Source organism: Oncorhynchus gorbuscha, linkage group LG06 (assembly GCF_021184085.1).
Source record: "Oncorhynchus gorbuscha isolate QuinsamMale2020 ecotype Even-year linkage group LG06, OgorEven_v1.0, whole genome shotgun sequence".
NCBI classification, from domain to species: domain Eukaryota; kingdom Metazoa; phylum Chordata; class Actinopteri; order Salmoniformes; family Salmonidae; genus Oncorhynchus; species Oncorhynchus gorbuscha.
The window spans coordinates 33048699-33066617 of NC_060178.1; the positions used below are offsets into that span (position 1 = coordinate 33048699).

At 42.1% G+C, this 17919-nt stretch overlaps 1 protein-coding gene across 5 annotated transcripts in view; it reads left to right on the forward strand.

Annotated features, from left to right (window-relative positions):
- Positions 1–3885: 3885 nt before the first annotated feature.
- LOC124037858 (mast/stem cell growth factor receptor Kit-like) overlaps positions 3886–17919 on the forward strand; it is a 38928-nt gene continuing 24894 nt past the window's right edge. Inside the window, exons 1-4 of one of the 5 annotated variants that reach the window (XM_046353011.1) lie at positions 3886–4063; positions 15045–15299; positions 17109–17393; positions 17481–17620. In XM_046353011.1, the coding sequence (XP_046208967.1) occupies positions 4009–4063; positions 15045–15299; positions 17109–17393; positions 17481–17620 (735 nt within the window). In that variant the 5' untranslated portion in view covers positions 3886–4008. The remainder of the gene's footprint in view (positions 4064–15044; positions 15300–17108; positions 17394–17480; positions 17621–17919) is intronic. The other 4 variants (XM_046353012.1, XM_046353013.1, XM_046353015.1 and 1 more) reach the window with 4 other exon arrangements.

The following is a 17919-nucleotide window of genomic DNA, read 5'->3' on the forward strand; positions in this document are numbered from 1 at the left end:
ACATGCTGGTTGTAATGGGTGAGGTCACCGATTGTGTGGGAGTTGGGACAAAGGAGGTATCGGTTGTATGAAGAGTGGAACTAGGGGCTCCATTGTAAACTAAAACAATGATAACTAACCTGAACAACAGTATACAAGGCATATTGACAATTGAGAGAGACATACAGCGAGGCATACAGTAATCACAGGTGTTGAATTGGGAGAGCTAGCTAAACAGTAGGTGAGACAACAACAGCTAATCAGCTAGCACAACAACAGCAGGTAAAATGGCGCTGACTAGGCAGGGAGGGTCGGATTAACTACACACAGAGCCTGAGTGCGGCTGGGGCCGACAGATAAAACATAAACAACTAGAATGGAGTACCGTGATTAATGGACAGTCCAGCATGCATCAGCTAAGTAGCCAAGTGATCAGTGTCCAGGGGGCAGCGGTGGATGGGACTTGCAAGTATTATCCAGGTAAAAAAAACTGTCTGGCTGTGCAGAAGGTAAAGCCGCTAGCAGTGGCTAACAATGACTAAATAGCTTATAGCTAGTCAGCTGGTTAGCTTCTGGAGGTTCTTGAATGTGTTCTAAAAATTAAAAATAATAGCGATTCCGTATCACATTGGGTGAGGCAGGTTACCGGAAGGTATAATCGAATTAAAAATCGAAAAGAGATTGAAAGTAAATATGGGTCCAGTGAGTGGTTGGGCTGGCTGGGGACGCATCGATTCAGACAGTTAGCAGGCCTGTGCTAACAAGCTAACAGTTAGTAGGCCGGGGCTGAGCAAGGTAGTAGTTAGCGGACCGGGGCTAAACAAGCTAGCAGTTAGCAGGCCGATTTAGCAAGCAAGCAGATAGCAAGGGCTAGAAAGTTAGTCTTTGGGGGACATCGCGATTGGGGTGAGTCTGTTTATGCCTCTTCATGCGGTGACATCGATAGACCGGTCGTGGGTCCGGATATTGTAGCCCAGGAGTATGCTTCAGTGGTAGCACAGGAGCTCTGGCCGGGCTAGCTTCAACCTAAGTGGATGGAAACGCTAGCCAGGAGTAATCATCCGGGGTTGCGGTTAGCTAGTTAGCTAGTTGTGAAGATCCAGCTGAAAATGTCCGTTTGCGGTGGGAATCCGGGGATTAAAAAAATATATAAAAAATAATAATAGGTCCGTTATGCTCTGGTTAGAGTCATTTAAGTCGCGTTGTTCGAAATGGCGAGAGCTTTCCGAGTTAAAGGTTAGCTGATGACCAGTTAGCTGATGACCGCTAGCAATGGTTTGCTGGTAGTTAGCTGGCTAGCTTCAGTTGAGGGGTTCCGGATCCGAAGTAAATATAAGTACTTTAGAAAACAAAGCAGATCCGCGCTACATTGGGTGAGGTGAGTATTTCGAAGTTGAGGTTTAGCAAAATGTTTTAAAAGATATGCGAAGAAAAATATGTTTAAAAAAAAACGATATATACAAGGGACACGACACGACAAGACGTCCGACTGCTACGCCATCTTGGATTGTCACAAGGCGACAGTCCACAGTCCGGAGCCTCCGGCGACGGTCCACAGTCCGGAGCCTCCGGCGACGGTCCACAGTCCGGAGCCTCCGGCGACGGTCCCCAGTCCGGGGCCTCCGGCGACGGTCCCCAGTCCGGGGCCTCCGGCGACGGTCCCCAGTCCAGGGCCTCTGGCGATGAGCTGCAGTCCAGAGACTTCGGCGACGAGCTGCAGTCCAGAGCCTCCAGCGGGGGTTCCCAGTTCTGAGCCTCCGACGATGATCCACAGTCCGGTTCCTCCGGCAACGATCCACGGTCCGGTTCCACAGAAGATCAGTGTAGGGAGCGGGGACTACGCCCCGAACCTACGCCCCGAATAGGTTCAGTTTTCCGGCCGGGAGTCCGCACCTTTGGGGGGGTACTGTCACGTCATGACCTTAGAGAGACGTTTTATTTCTCTATTTGGTTAGGTCAGGGTGTGATTTTGGGGTGGGCATTCTATGTTGTGTATTTCTATGTTAGCCTGATCTGGTTCCCAATCAGAGACAGCTGTTTATCGTTGTCTCTGATTGGGGATCATATTTAGGCAGCCCTTTTTCCCACTTTCTGGTGTGGGATCTTGTCTACATTTAGTTGCCTGAGTGCACAACAGTAGCTTCACGTTTCGGTTGGTTGTTGTTTTTGTTCAGTGAGTTTCGGTTTATTAAAATTATGTGGAACTCTACTCACGCTGCGCCTTGGTCTCATCATTACGACGAACGTGACAGACTGTCTCGAGAGTATACAATGACCTAGGGTAAAACAGCATTTTGGTTTTCATAAGGTGTTTTTAGATTTCAAAATTAGAACATGCCTAGTAAGCTATACCAAACCCTCATACTCTATGATTTTCGTTGTTTGCTCTATAACCTGTTAGTTCATATGCCTTGCCACCATGTTATATTGGCCTAAGGCCAAGACAATAAGAAGACAGAGTGACAGAATAAATTCAACCACACCTTTGTTTCATCACAAAAACGCCAGAGCAACTTTCAGGTGAAGTCCATAAAGCATATGGCATATAACAAACAGTTACATGACCTATAGCGTGGTCAAGCTAGTTAATGTTTCCAACATTTTTGAACTACTGAACAACTATGGGTTTAGAACCACAGAGAATTATAGCAAGTCGCAAAGAAAACAGGAGCTGCCTCTACTATTCCAGTACCATTTAATCTTCAACATTTCAGCATCATCAAATCACCTATGCTTAGTCTAATACAGTGACAACTAAAAGATACAAAAAACAATTTTATCCAATCAACGTAAGCTACATATGATGTGGTTCTGATTTATCTCTCTCTGTGTGTGTGTGCACGTGTGCTTTCCTGCAAGTAGTAAAAACATGTTGACTCACCCTACTAGTAGAAATGCCATTGCCATCCTCCTTTCTCTTATCTTGACGAAACAGCACATTCTTTTAGTTGTTGTCCTAGGCTACCTGGCTAAAATGCTAACTCCCTAGCCTAACATCCTATCATGGGCAACGATGAGTCATCTAGTTAACATTAGCCTACTACATCTAGCAACATATTAAACTTCCATCCTCTCAGGCCAGGGGCACAATGTATTAATTTATGGTTGGATCATAATCACCATTATCATCATTGGCCAGTATGGAGATTTAAGTAAAACCACAAGTCCAAATCCCTATCGCCATCCATGGCTTATTTAGGAATTGGATGATTTTAACTAGCTAGCTAGGCACAAGAGGACAACACAACGAGATGCAACAATTCAAGTTTTTGGACACTTTTTTTTTTGGTATGCCAGGACCTTTCACAGTTGAGCTCACTCAATTTAGCTCAAAGCTGACAGGCTATTATTTCATACTTTTTTTAATCAAGGGAGGACAAATGCTCGCTGGCTTCCCTTGCACTCAATGCTATGGGCGGCAACAATGTCATACTCTTTTTGACCAGACAGCATCAGATAGATGGGCTACACATATAGAGAGACAGGGGGGCGCTGTTTCGCTTGGTCGAACACTTTATCCTGTGAGATACTTTCAGCCTCTAGCGAATTGAAGGAACATTCTGAAACACAGAGAGACAAAATATAAATTATATATATATAATTGTTGTCAATAAAATTGTTGTCAATTTTGGGGGGAAGCATGGATTCCCTTGGCAGTCATGAATACATGCCAATGTTTACTGAACCAGTCTATTGCATACACATTACAACTATCTGTCAGATTAACTATTGGTGGACTTTATCCCCACGGCTGCCAATGCAAATTATGGCTGTTCAGGGCATGCAAGGCATCTAATTGAAATGCTTGTTGTTGTTGTTATAGCTGTCTGCTACCGACCTCTGGATTCAGTCCAACACAACGTCAACACCAGTTGATCCTAGTACTTCAACGCAATACCCCGCTGCTGCACTGTGTCTTTAAGACATTCAACTGCATGTGTAGCAAGCCTTCACTCAGCCATTTACAAGCGCGAGCACTTCAGAGAGTAGACACTGATAAAGCACCGCAATATAGATGGAATTGTAATAATGGAATACCACTGGGTACTGTTTTCTGTCTTGTTGCAGTTAACCTTCCAAACAGGTAAGGCATAATATTGGTCAACATTGTCTCTCTGCCAACTGTTGTGGTTCTAGTTGTTGTTTTACAGAAGTTTATTGATCACACTTCACGAACATGATCACCTTGGTCACTACACTAAATTGCATTTTTGCCACTGTTTGGTTCATCGTATTTTTGTTAGTTTTTCATGTGGACTATGAATACGTCATTTCTATTCAGTTAAGGATTGTATTGTAGCCTAAACTACACACATTTTCAGCAGGTTATAACTTTGTATAGTCTATAATTTTGTCAAGACAGGTCGTTCAGGATGTAGAGGTAGCCTTCCTACCTGTTGGTTACGTTGAAACATTACCTTGACATTTTCAGTTAGTCACTGAAACCTAATGAGGAAATTGGATATTTGTGCGCTGAGCATCAGTTTGTGTTCCTCTCAATTATTAATCTAGCAGGCCGTGCACAGTACGGAGACATTGGCAAAAAGTAAATAAACAGCGATTTATTTATGGAGAGATTTGTAATTGACCTCGTTGTAGGGTAAAGTAAAGATTTAGACATTACAATTAGGAATCGTTCTTCTTGAAAGAATGAAACTTGTTGTTTTGATCAACTATATGATTTGGGAATATGACAGGTAACCTAGTTATAATGCACAACATTAGTTCAACAGCCAAAAGCATTTAGTCATTGGCGTAGAAAGCGCTGCGCTGATCAGTTGCTGTTGTCAAGTCTTGTCATCTCAGGGATGACTGTAATTATGGAAATGTATACGAATTCCTTGGAAGTATGAAAATTAACACTGGCAGTGAAATTGTCGACAAATTGGTTTTGCATAGACCTACTGTTGGACTGTGAATGTTTATAGATTTTTTATAACCATTATACAGAGGCTTTTGTCATAATTTTTTATATCAACAATGTTTATGTCAACATTCCCACTCAAACTCAGTTTTGTAAGCCTTGGAATGGTGTTTTGATGTTGGGACTTTAGGTGCCATGAAAAAAATATTTGACATGATTTACAACAGGCCTCACCTGTGAATGAGCAGTATTGAGCTCTGAGTGGTAAAGGCCTATCTCCTATGCTTGTAATTGCATACATCGTTAAAGAATCAATCCAAACACCCACTTGAAAACACAACAGGCAAAGACATTAAAAACGTCAGTGATCCTGTGAAGGGATGGGGGAGTTTGTCTACAGGGTGGGTGGGGGTTGGTTTGTGGTCTGTTACAAAGAGTGGCGCGAAGTGCGTTGTGCCTGGTACGTCTTTGTCCTGAATGTACAGCTCAGGCAAGCTCTGCTTCTCGTCTGTGCAGGGGTTATTTTCACCAGTTGTATTCTGCAGGTGGCGTTTATTTTGTTCTGAGCGCAGGTGATTTTCCTTTTCTACATACATTCTGCTAAATTCAATTTAGACTTCATTCCAGTGGTGGTCAGGGAGGATTTATTTGAATTTTTATGAGTGTGCCCTTATTTCCATTACAGCATATTGGATGACCGTCATTCATATTCCATTCACCCAGCTCAATGTAACATCAATAGGTTTAGACTACTACATGATACTATAATTCAATTAGCCCTATACCCATCATGAGGTTGCTACAACCTATCCTACAAATTAAAGTTTATAACGGTTGAGAGACAAATTGGAGTACTCAAGGTAACAGAGACACATTCAATACCACCTTGCACAATCTTGCCTGCATCTATCTAGCCCAGGGCTGGGCAACTCCAGTCCTCGGGGGCCTGATTGGTGTCACACTTTTGCCCGCAGTTCCAGCAGTTCCACATGAGTCCAATAATCAACTAATCGTGTTCTTCAGTTTAGAATACAATTAGTTTAATCATGTGTGTTTGCTAGGGATGAGGAAATCTGTGACACCACTCCGGCCCCGGAGACCTGGAGTTTCCCATCTAGCTTATCTAGAGTGTAATCATTAGTCCAAACAATGTGCCAAATTCAGTTAGGTCCCTCCCCATTTCGTTCCGTTTAAGAATTTGTTTTTGCAACAGAATCAGGGGAATGAATACACCCCTGATCACCCGCACATAGCAGTCACATACGGCATCATCACTTTACTCGATGTCTAATTCCTTCTCAAATCTACGTGCTCTCTTCCTCTCACCTTTTCCCTTCGCTTGTGGACTTCAGTGCACAACACAACAGCTGTCTGTGACAAGGCGCAAAAGCCTATCCATGACAAACCTTCATACCCTAACTGCTAACAGCTACACAGTTTACACTGTTGTCACCATATTAACGTCATAGTCAACAAACTAGCGATATCGCGTCAGTAAACCCACAATCCAATCCATGTGTAAAATCATGCAGTACAGTGTACGGTAAGGAGTTTAGCAGTTACACCAGCTGGTCGCGGTGGCAATAAATTAATAAAATCGAAACCTTATCTTGGCTTGGAAGGGTTGCTGTGTTGGATAGCCATAGCCAGCTAGCTGTCATAAATAACATTCCTCTCTGTTTGAGTCAGGTTGAGTAAATCAAATCAAATGTTATTTGTCACATGCACCGAATACAACAGGTGTAGGTAGACCTTACCGTGAAAAGCTTACTTACAAGCCCTTAACCAACAATGCAGTTTTAAGAAAAATAAGACTTAAGAAAATATTGACTAAATAACCTAAAGTAAAAAAATTAATGAGTAACAATAAAATAGCAACAACGAGGCTATATACAGGTACTGATACCGAGTCAATGTGCAGGGGTATAGGTTGGTCGAAGTAATTGAGGTTATATGTACATGTAGGTAGGGGAAAAGTGACTATGCATAGATGATAAACAACGAGTAGCAGCAGCATTAAAAAGGGGTGGGGGGTCAATGCAAAAAGCCCGGGTAGCCATTTGATTGGCTATTCAGCAGTTTTATGGCTTGGGGGTAGAAGCTGTTAAGAAGCCTTTCGGACCTATTCTTGGCGCTCTGCTAAATTAGCGGCATTATCTAAGCATGTGAAAGGTAAACTAAGAAGAAAATAAATCCAACTAAATCTATCTCTCTCTCTCTGCTGCTTCTCCTTCATTTTTGAAGCAATTAATTTGTTCAAAACTGTTCAACTATTGTCTTTCTCTCCCTGTGAGTCAACTACTCACCACACTTCACTACAGTGCTAGCTAGCTGTAGGTCAGTGAAGTCATCATAATTGCTGTGTAAATCTATGGAAGGGGGTGAGAACTACAGATTAACATGGTTAACCGGGATACCAGGACTGTCCCAAGAAAACTCTACATATTTCCCCAAAATGAAATTACATTCTTCCCCCAATTTTCTTCCCCAATGTCACACTAATGCAATTCCACAAAATACACAACCTGCGCAGCAGCAGATTAGCAAAAAATAAAACAGCACATTATCCAAACAGCTTATCAAATGGAAGCTTTTAGCCTAGTGTATCTACTTCACACAGTCACAATCAATTCAAAGAAAACGCATAATTGACGCTGCAGTACTGCACACGCAACACGCATGCAGTCAATAAACCCTACAGGAAACGTATACAGTATAGCCTAAAAAATAGTGTGTGCCTCTTTGAGCTGTCATTGTAAGTCTTCAGACAGACACAAATTTGATAAGGCTTTGATAAGGCCATGCTAGGGCTGGGTTAAATGGTCTAAAAATCATATCTCTATTTTTACTAACTTATACAGTTGAAGTCAGAAGTTTACATACACCTTAGCCAAATACATTTAAATTCAGTTTTTCACAATTCCTGACATTTAATCCTAGTAATAATAATAATAATATATGCCATTTAGCAGACGCTTTTATCCAAAGCGACTTACAGTCATGTGTGCATACATTCTACGTATGGGTGGTCCCGGGGATCGAACCCACTACCCTGGCGTTACAAGCGCCATGCTCTACCAACTGAGCTACACAGGACCATACCCTGTTTTAGGTCAGTCAGGATCACCACTTTATTTTAAGAATGTGAAATGATTTATTTCAGTTTTTATTTCTATCATCACATTTCCAGTGGGTCAGAAGTTTACATAGACTCAATTAGTATTTGGTAGCATTGTCTTTAAATTGTTTAACTTGGGACAAACGTTTCAGGTAGCCTTCCACAAGCTCCCCACAATAAGTTCCTGCTGACAGAGCTGGTGTAACTGAGTCCGGTTTGTAGGCCTCCTTGCTCTCACACACCTTTTCAGTTCTGCCCACAAATTTTCAATGGGATTGACGTCAGGGCTTTGTGATGGCCACTCCAATACCTTGACTTTGTCCTTCTTAAGCACCAGTCCCTCCTGCAGCAAAGCACACAACATGATGCTGCCACCCCCGTGCTTCACGGATGGGATGGTGATCTTTGGCTTGTAAGCCTCCCACTTTTCCTCCAAACATAATGATGGTCATTATACTCAAACAGTTGGATTTTTGTTTCATCAGACTAGAGAACATTTCTCCAAAAAGTACGATCTTTGTCCACATGTGCAGTTGCAAACCGTAGTCTGTCTTTTTTTATGGAGCAGTGGCTTCTTCCTTGCTGAGCGGCCTTTCAGGTTATGTCGATATAGGACTCTTTTTACTGTGGATATAGATACTTTTGTACATGTTTCCTCCAGCATCGTCAATAGGTCCTTTGCTGTTGTTGTGGGATTGATTTGCTCTTTTCGCACAAAAGTACGTTCATGTCTCGGAGACAGAACTCTTCTCCTTCCTGTGTGGTATGGTATGATGGCTGCGTGGTCCCATGGTGTTTATACTTGCGTACTATTGTTTGTACAGATGAACGTGGTACCTTCAGGTTTTTGCACCCAAGGATGAACCAGACTTGTGGAGGCCTACCATTTTTTTTCTGAGGTCTCGGCTGATTTCTATTGATTTTCCTATAATGTCAAGCGAAGAGGCACTGAGTTTGAAGGTAGGCCTTGAAATACATCCACATGTACACCTCCAATTGACTCACATGATTTCAATTAGCCTATCAGAAGCTTCTAAAGCCATGACATAATTTTCTGGAATTTTCCAAGCTGTTTAAAGGCACAGTCAATTTAGAGTACGTTCACTTCTGACTCACTGGAATTGTGATGCAGTGAAATAATCTGTCTTTAAACAATTGTTTGAAAAATGACTTGTCATGCACACAGTAGATGTTCTAACCGACTTGCCAAAACTATAGTTTGTTACAAGAAATTTGTGGAGTGGTTGAAAAACAGGTTATTATGACTTCAACCTAAATGTATGTACACTTTTGACTTCAACTATATACAGTATATTTAAAAATTAAAAAATCCCTACACAAGCTTTGTTGTACAGTTAACGGTCAAATACACTGCATCCCAAACAGTGAGCAATAATCTAATGAATACAGGGCATGTGAAATTATACCGAGGCTAAGTATGAGCCTTCCACAACCTTAAGACCCACAATTTTTTAAATTTAACTAGGCAAGTCAGTTAAGAACAAATTCTTATTTACAATGACAGCCTAGGAACAGTGGGTTAACTGTCTTGTTCAGAGGCAGAACGACAGATTTTTACCTTGTCAGCTTGGGGATTCAATCTAGCAACCTTTCGGTTAATTGCCCAACGCTCTAACCACGAGGCTACCTGCTGCCCTAATAACTAAATTATTTGATCAATATAGTTTAACCTGCTTTTTTGCAATAATCACTGATCTGGCGTTGAAGTCTATTAAAATGCCTTGTTTGTAAACATTTTTATCAGAACCATGCATAATGTACATTCACTAATAATGACTAACTTCTTGTAGCTGTCTTTATAGAAACTTAACACCGGTCTCATAAACAATATCTTAAGCGCAAGCCCACGAGCTAGTGAGAAAGTAGGCAGGTAATCTTTATTTTTGAAGTTTAGCCAACTTGGATCTACTTGCTAGCTAACAAGGTAGAACAGTTGAATTGTTATGAACACACCCTTCTGTCCGTCTCCAACTGTCTGAACAGCATGTTGGCCTGTCCACTTTGTTCAGATGATGAAATCAAGTGGCCTACCTTATTTCTCAGAATGAGAACGAGTTGCCAATTCTTTGTATACCTATGCTCTATGCTTATTGCACATTTATAAAACACAGACTAGACAGCTAGCATAACGGTCTTTGTCTGAAACGCTGCTGTGTTACATGGTACCACAATGCCACGCGTGACAAACTGAGCAATAATTATCCAGAATCTTTGTTAATTGATACTCCTGTTTTAGTAGTGTCTGCTCTGTATGCAATTTGAGATTCTGCGACATAAAAAGGCTATCGTTAGAAAGGTTAACTTCTCAATGTGTTTGTGTCCATATGAGCGATTCTGTTGGACCAAAACTCAAATGCAAATAGCCAGTTGAAACCTCTTGTCAGAGGTCAGAGAGGAAGAGGTGACCTCTCATCTCTGTTGTTGTGAGTGGCAGGGGGAGGATATTGGTGTGTGTGTGTGTTTGTTTGTGTGTGTCTGTAAACAGGAAGGAAGATGCAAAGTGAGAGGTTTCACTCTCACCAAAACTGTCCAAAATAAGCCCACTGTCGCCTGCCTTCCCTCCTTTGGGACAATGACTCCCATTGTTGGGGCGGAGACATGACCATCTCAACATTATATACAGATCTCTGGTGTAGGGAAGGCACAGAAAGGAGCAAAGGAGACGAGACCAAAAATACATGAGAAGAAACGGACATAAACGCTCGTAAAAAAATGTCACCCACTAAAAAAAATGATTCTTGCGATACAGGCATTTGAAATATATTGTGCAAAAACATACATTCGAATTAATCAAATTTATTTTATATATCGCCCTAGCCTATGCACAATTTACTACATAGGATCTATGTAACAGACATGAAGCCTGTTAACAATTCAGAGGCATGAGGGAAAATTCTGTCTCCTGTCCTAGAGCCTATTTCCCTATCCAGTCCCAATCCAACTGAAAACCCCAAATCCTGACTCCTGTATTGCATGAACATTCCTAACTTTATTCTGTAATCCATTGGTTATATTTTCAAAGCACGTCTCTCACCTATGCATGTTAAAATACCGCTATAACATGTCTTGTACTTTCTGCCCATGATAGAGCTTCGGTAGAGAATGTGTGATCAACAAACAGTATAATAGTAGATATGGATATTTTTTTTAAACACAGTTGGTCCCCGTTAAGATACTTTTGGCCATGTTGTCTATCAAGGTATGTGGACATCTTCTCGTCGAACATCTCATTCCAAAATCATGGGCATTAATATAGAGTTGGCCTCCCCTTTGCTGCTGTAACAGCCTCCACTCTTCTGGGAAGGCTTTCCACTAGATGTTGAACCATTGCTGCGGAGACTTGGTTCCATTCAGCCACAAGATCATTAGTGAGGTCGGGCACTGATGTTGGGTGATTAGGCCTGGCTCGCAGTTGATGTTCCAATTCATCCCAAAGGTGTTTGATGGGGTTGAGGTCAGGGCTCTGTGCAGGCCAGTCAAGTTCTTCCACACCAATCTCGACAAACTATTTCTGTATGGAACTCGCTTTGTGCACAGGGGCATTGTCATGCTGAAGCAGAAAAGGGCCTTCCCCAAACTGTTACCACATAATTGTCTAGAATGCCATTGTAGGATGTAGCATTAACATTTCCCTTCACTGGAACTAAGGGGCCTAGCCCGAACCATGAAAAACAGCCCCAGACCATTATTCCTCCTCCACCAAACTTTACAGATGGCACTATGCATTTGGGCAGGTAGTGCTCTCTTGGCATCCGCCAAACCCAGATTATTCAGTCGGACTGGCAGATGGTGAAGCGTGATTCATTACTCCTGAGAACGCGTTCCCACTTCTCCAGAATCCAATGGCAGCGAGCTATACACCGCTCCAGCCGACACTTGACATTGCGCATGGTGATCTTAGGCCTGTGTGCAGCTGCTCGGCCATGAAAACCCATTTCATGAAACTCCAGACTAACAGTTCTTGTGCTGACGTCGCTTCCAGAGGCAGTTTGGAACTCGGCAGTGAGTGTTGCAACTGAGGCACTCGGCAGTCCTGTTCTGTGAACTTTTGTGGCCTTCTACTTCGCAGCTGAGCCGTTGTTGCTCCTAGACGTTTCCACTTCACAATAACAGCACTTACAGTTGACCAGGGCAGCTCTAGCAGGGCAGAAATTTGACGAACTGACTTGTTGGAAATGTGGCATCCTATGACTCTTCAGTACTCTATCATTAGTAAATATCAGTTTCATTTGCTCTGTAATCTTTACATAGTGGTGCAGCCAAGCCGATACAAAGGCACAAGCGCTGCCATAGTAACCAAAGCTCGGTTTAAATGGTATAAATGGGCACTTGTGTTTTTTGCTGTTTTTCTCTGGATAAATATGAATTATTCCCGGCATTGAAACTTGGTCGATTTTCGGGAAAATATGAATCCCTAGTGAGAACAATGAGGAGGAGGATGGAAAATAGCTGTCCTCCGGCTACACCGGGGTGCTACCCTAGAGGGTGCTGTTGAGCTACTGCAGACCATTGCAAAACTGTTTTAAATGAATCAGTTATTTTGTGACGTGAATATATTTATATAGTTTTATCTAAAAAGGATCACTTTTTGTAATGTTTCACTATTTTTATGAAATTCATTGAGTAATATGGTCCTCATCCTTTCTCCCCTGAGGAGCCTCCATTGCTATATGAAGTGATCTGGTTTTTACAATTTTATTAAAAAAGAAAAACATTTCAGTCGGCTTGAGAGCCAAAGGGTGCCTAGGGAATGGAACGGGAGAGAACTTGGTTGGCCTTCAAAGCAAAATCAATATGACTCTCTGCCAGTGCTGATATTGCTGCAGGTGGATTTCAAGTTGTGCTAAGAATTGTACATGGTGCATAGTTTCACATCTTTGCCAAAGCGATAACTCACCTGTCATTTTTCAGTCATGAAGTGGTGTCAATATATTGATGGGAGGGCTATGATAATGATTTGTATTACTATCAAAATGCATGCAAAACAAGCTATGAGGCTCTCATCTACCCATCCTCTGTATTGACATACATTTCAAACTGACTATTACTGCTATGCACTCTTTGCTGTTAAAGATACAGGTAACTGCTACAATAAAGGAAATACTTGAGAAAAAGGGATACAAAATATATTGAAAGCAGTTGCTTCCACACAGCTGTGGTTCCTGAGTTAATTAAGCAAATAACATTCCATCATGCTTCGGGTCATGTATACAATTTTGGCTACAATGGCTAGAAGAAGAGGTCTCAAAGGAGCATAGGGGGTTTAAAGGGTGTGCGTGTGTGCGTGTGTGCGTGTGTGCGTGTGTGCGTGTGTGCGTGTGTGCGTGTGTGTGTGTGTGTGTGTGTGTGTGTGTGTGTGTGTGTGTGTGTGTGTGTGTGTGTGTGTGTGTGTGTGTGTGTGTGTGTGTGTGTGTGTGTGTGTGTGTGTGTGTGTGTGTGTGTGTGTGTGTGCGTGCGTGCGTGTGTTAGAGTATGTGTGTCTCAGTCACCAGATCTCAACCTAATTGAACACTTTTGGGAGATTCTGGAGCGGCCCCCCGAGACAGCGTTTTTCTACCACCATCAACAAAACACTGAATGATGGAATATCTCGTGGAAGAATGGTGTCACATCCCTCCAATAAAGTTCCAGGCCCTTGTAGAATATATGCCAAGGCGCTAAAGCTGTGCTAGCAACTCATGGTGGCCCAAAACCCTATTAACACACTTTATGTTGGTGTTTCCTTTATTTTGGCAGTTACTTATTTACTCCGTTCTGTGAAACATACCTGTAATCTTAACATTTACCCATCTAAACACAAATGAGAGTGAAAGCCTGACATGTACAGTAAAACTGAATTACCATTAGCCTATAGATACTGATTAAGGTCCTTTGGAAACTAGCTGCTGTCAGTCGTGAGGACTGTGTGTGTTATAATAAAATGTTCAGCAGTGGTGTAGTGGTGCCTGGAGAAGTGGGTATACTCTAATTTTGCCCAAAAATTTCCAGCGAAGGAAAGGTGCCCTGTGGGAAAACTTCTATGAGAAAGGGTGACAAACGGAATTACCTAAAATTATAAATCCCATGTTGGTCTTTCACAGTCAGGCCAATCCAAGCTGTACTGTGCAAGTAGACTTATAGTAGGCCTACTATTGAAACAGATAAATGAGGTTGTCAACGGAGTCAGAAATTCACCGGTTTCAGACTTCACAGGTTTTCAGGTTTCTGTTCTCAAAGTTACACTTTGTTTAACAGAAAAACAACAAAATGGAAAGTCCATAACAATGCTTAAACCACATCAGGAGACCACTTTTAAGGTCTGGGATTTATTTTTTAAAATGTCGTTACCCTTTAATTCAAGTGTGCAGGCACCTAGAACTGTAGTTTGGTTTGCAGTGTTTTGGTAGCAAATGAAAAGGTTTGAAAAATAAATGCACACTGGATTGATGCGAATAATGATGTCATTCTACTTTGTAACTAGTTAATCTGAGAAGGTTTTGGGGAAGCCCTTCCATCTACCGGAAGACTGTTAGGCCTTACATACTATGAAATTGCATTTTGGAACCATCACGCGTTGGGCTACTGTCGTGTGTACATTGCTGCGCCTACAATGTGAAGAAATAATAGTTTATCAACATGTTAAGCTAAATATTCTGATCGGTTCCATCAGCCCTATTCATTGATAAGGTGGATACCTCCACTATCACTACTTTGATACTTATCCGTGGGGATTAAGAAGTGAGTGTACGCAATGCCCACTGAAAAATAAGTGGGTATACGGTGTATACCGGGATATACCCTCCACTACATCACTGATTTTCAGTGATTCTGTGTATGATATCCAGAGCACAGGAGGTTGGTGGCACCGTAATTGGGGAGGGCGGGCTCGTGGTAATGGCTGGAGCAGAATAAGTAGAATGGTATCAAATACATCAATACATGGTTTCTATGTGTTTGATGTCATTCCATTTGCTCCGTTCCAGCCATTATTATGAGCCGTTCTCCCCTCAGCAGCCTCCACTGATCCAGAGCCTGTTTTATCTATACTGTACTGTAATGAAGATCCCGACCATGTTACTACAGGCAGCTCCAGGCCCACCATCACCCCCAGCAACCCCTACCTGGTCATTCCACTCAATGCCCCCTTCAGTCTGCGTTGCCAGGGTGACCAGGTGATGCGGTGGCAGAGGGAGGACCGTCCAAAGCTGAGGGGCGAGGTGCGGAGTAATGGGGTGTCCGACCTGGAAATCCCCAAAGCTCAGCCTGTCCACATGGGCCGATACATCTGCCTGGAGGAGAGCAGCGGAGAGCAGAGCTCTGTCTACGTCTTTGTCAAAGGTGTGTGTTTCTGACTCAACATTCATGGCCCTGTGTGCCTGTGTGGGCATGTATGTAAGATGTGTATGTGATATGATTGAGTTTTTATGTGTATCTGGGTATGAGGGAGTGAGTGAGCCAGCAAGCTAGAGAGAGAAAGAGAGGGGTGGGAGAAAGAATGCACATGAGAAAGGAACCTATTTTTCTCTGATCTTGTAAAACATTTTTTGAGGCAGAACATGTGATAAAACCTTTTCTCAGAAGGGCATTGTTTGAGGTTCAGTTTGTGCATGAAGGTTTTTACAAGTGTCTCCTGGATAGATCGGTATTTGGATCAGTCTTCAATACTACTTAGACAAGTGCCATGACTATAGGGCAGTACATCTAGATAGAACTGCTTATTTCTTGGAAAGTGTGTGTGTGTGTGTGTGTGTGTGTGTGTGTGTGTGTGTGTGTGTGTGTGTGTGTGTGTGTGTGTGTGTGTGTGTGTGTGTGTGTGTGTGTGTGTGTGTGTGTGTGTGTGTGTGTGTGTGTGTGTGTGTGTGTGTGTGTGTGTGTGTGTGTGTGTGTGTGTGTGTGTGTGTGTGTGTGTGTGTCAGGGATTGATTGATTATTGCCTAAAGAGCAAACTGGATCTGTATCAATGTTTGGCTAACACAATTAGCACCATCTCCTAATCTCCTCTCTCCGTATTATACATACTATCTCCTCATTTCTTCTCTCAGTATTACACATACTATCTCCTCTCCTAATCTCCTCTCTCCGTATTATACATACTATCTCCTCATTTCTTCTCTCAGTATTACACATACAATCTCCTCTCCTAATCTTCTTCTCTTTCAGTATTATACATACTATCTCCTCTGCTAATCTCCTCTCTCCGTATTATACATACTATCCCTTAATATCTTCTCTCAGTATTATACACACTATCTCCTAATCTCCTCTCTCAGTAGTATACATGTTATCTCCTAATCTCTTCACTCAGTATTATACATACATTACATACACTGTGTACATCTTTCCATATACACTGTAAAAGAAAAAGTGGGACAACGCTGATTGGAATGATTGAAATCAAATAACAAATTTGACTGATTCATGTGATTTTTGGAATTTAATTGAATGAAAGCTTCTGAATTGCTTTCAACACTTGTGGTGGGGGCAATGTAACGGCGGCAGGCTAGCAGAAGATTTGGAGGCGTGGTTTATTGGGAGCATGGCTTTCAGGTTGTCCATTTTGGCTACCCATGAGAGTGAATGTCATTCCAGTTTTTGTGCTCTATTGTAATCGACATTCAAACTTAAACTTCTACACTGCCAGGTTTTGTAATGACACTGGCATAACTGCACGTGATACTGAAGAGTGTTTGGTTACAATATTGTGGCTACTAAATATACAAGTATTTTGTTAAAAAATATGTTTGTTAACATTATTGAAGAAACTTTCTAAATTTACAGGGAGTTTAGTTAATTGCTTGTAACCCAATTGAAGAAATACGTCATTCCAAATAAAAAATGTAATGAGATTTTGGACAGAATTTGATGTATTTACATGAAATATTAGTTTGTATGTGTTATTTTGTAGGTTGAACCAAAGGGGAAGTGTTGAAAGAAAGAAATAAGTTGCAACTTGAAATATAGGTTTGATAATAATCAAATAAAACAGTTGCCATTAAATAATATATTTGTTTATAGCAAATGTAGTATTTATCAATTGAGAACCTAAGTGATTTAAAAAAAAGTTGATCCAAAGATAATTTTTGTACAGTTTACCTGTGGTTGTTTTCATCATACCACAATGTTGATTTCAAGTTGTTGTTTTGGCAGATCCTGATAATGCCTTTAGAAAGACTATGGTGTTCAGTATCCTAACTCGTGCGGGAGACAGCGCCTCCATCCCCTGCCTAGCAACTGACCCGGGCGTGGTCAACCTGAGCCTGGAGCCGTGTCATGGCGGTGCCCTCCCTACTGGCCTCCACTATGTTGCCAGCCTGGAGCGGGGCATGGTTATCTTCGACACTCAGAAGGCCTTCGAGGGCTGTTATATCTGCACTGGCAGACTTGGCAGCGCCCACGTTAAATCACATCACTATGATCTGAATGTGCGCCCAGGTAAAATAACATTATGTGTGTGTTCTAGGATGTGAAGTACAGTATTCAGATCTTTTATTTGATATTCAACATTTTTTTTTATCTCAGTCCCAGAAGCGGCCCCTGTGATTGAGATGCGGGAACCCAAGAGGGTGATCCTGACACGGGGCCAGACTCTTACCTTGACCTGCAGCACCACCAACGTCAACGGAGACATCAAGCTGAAGTGGGCCGCACCGCCCGGCACGGTGAGAACCCTTTGCCCTCTCTCTGCGGGGTTGGCCAGGGAAGCTGGAGGGATACCATGGACAGATCTCCAACAAATTGACTGAAAGAGAGATTGAGATTGGAATTTTATTGGAAAAGCTGAAAAGATATATGTCAAATTTGGGGATATGAAGTTATAACAACAAGAAGGGACTATAGGAGTTATGAAGGGTTTACAAGAGAGTCCAAAACGCTCCAAGACTGAAACTTCAGTATCTTGAGAAACCAGTGTGATGGGAGGTTGCAGGACTAAGTTTGTGTGTATATTTACTGAGTCTCA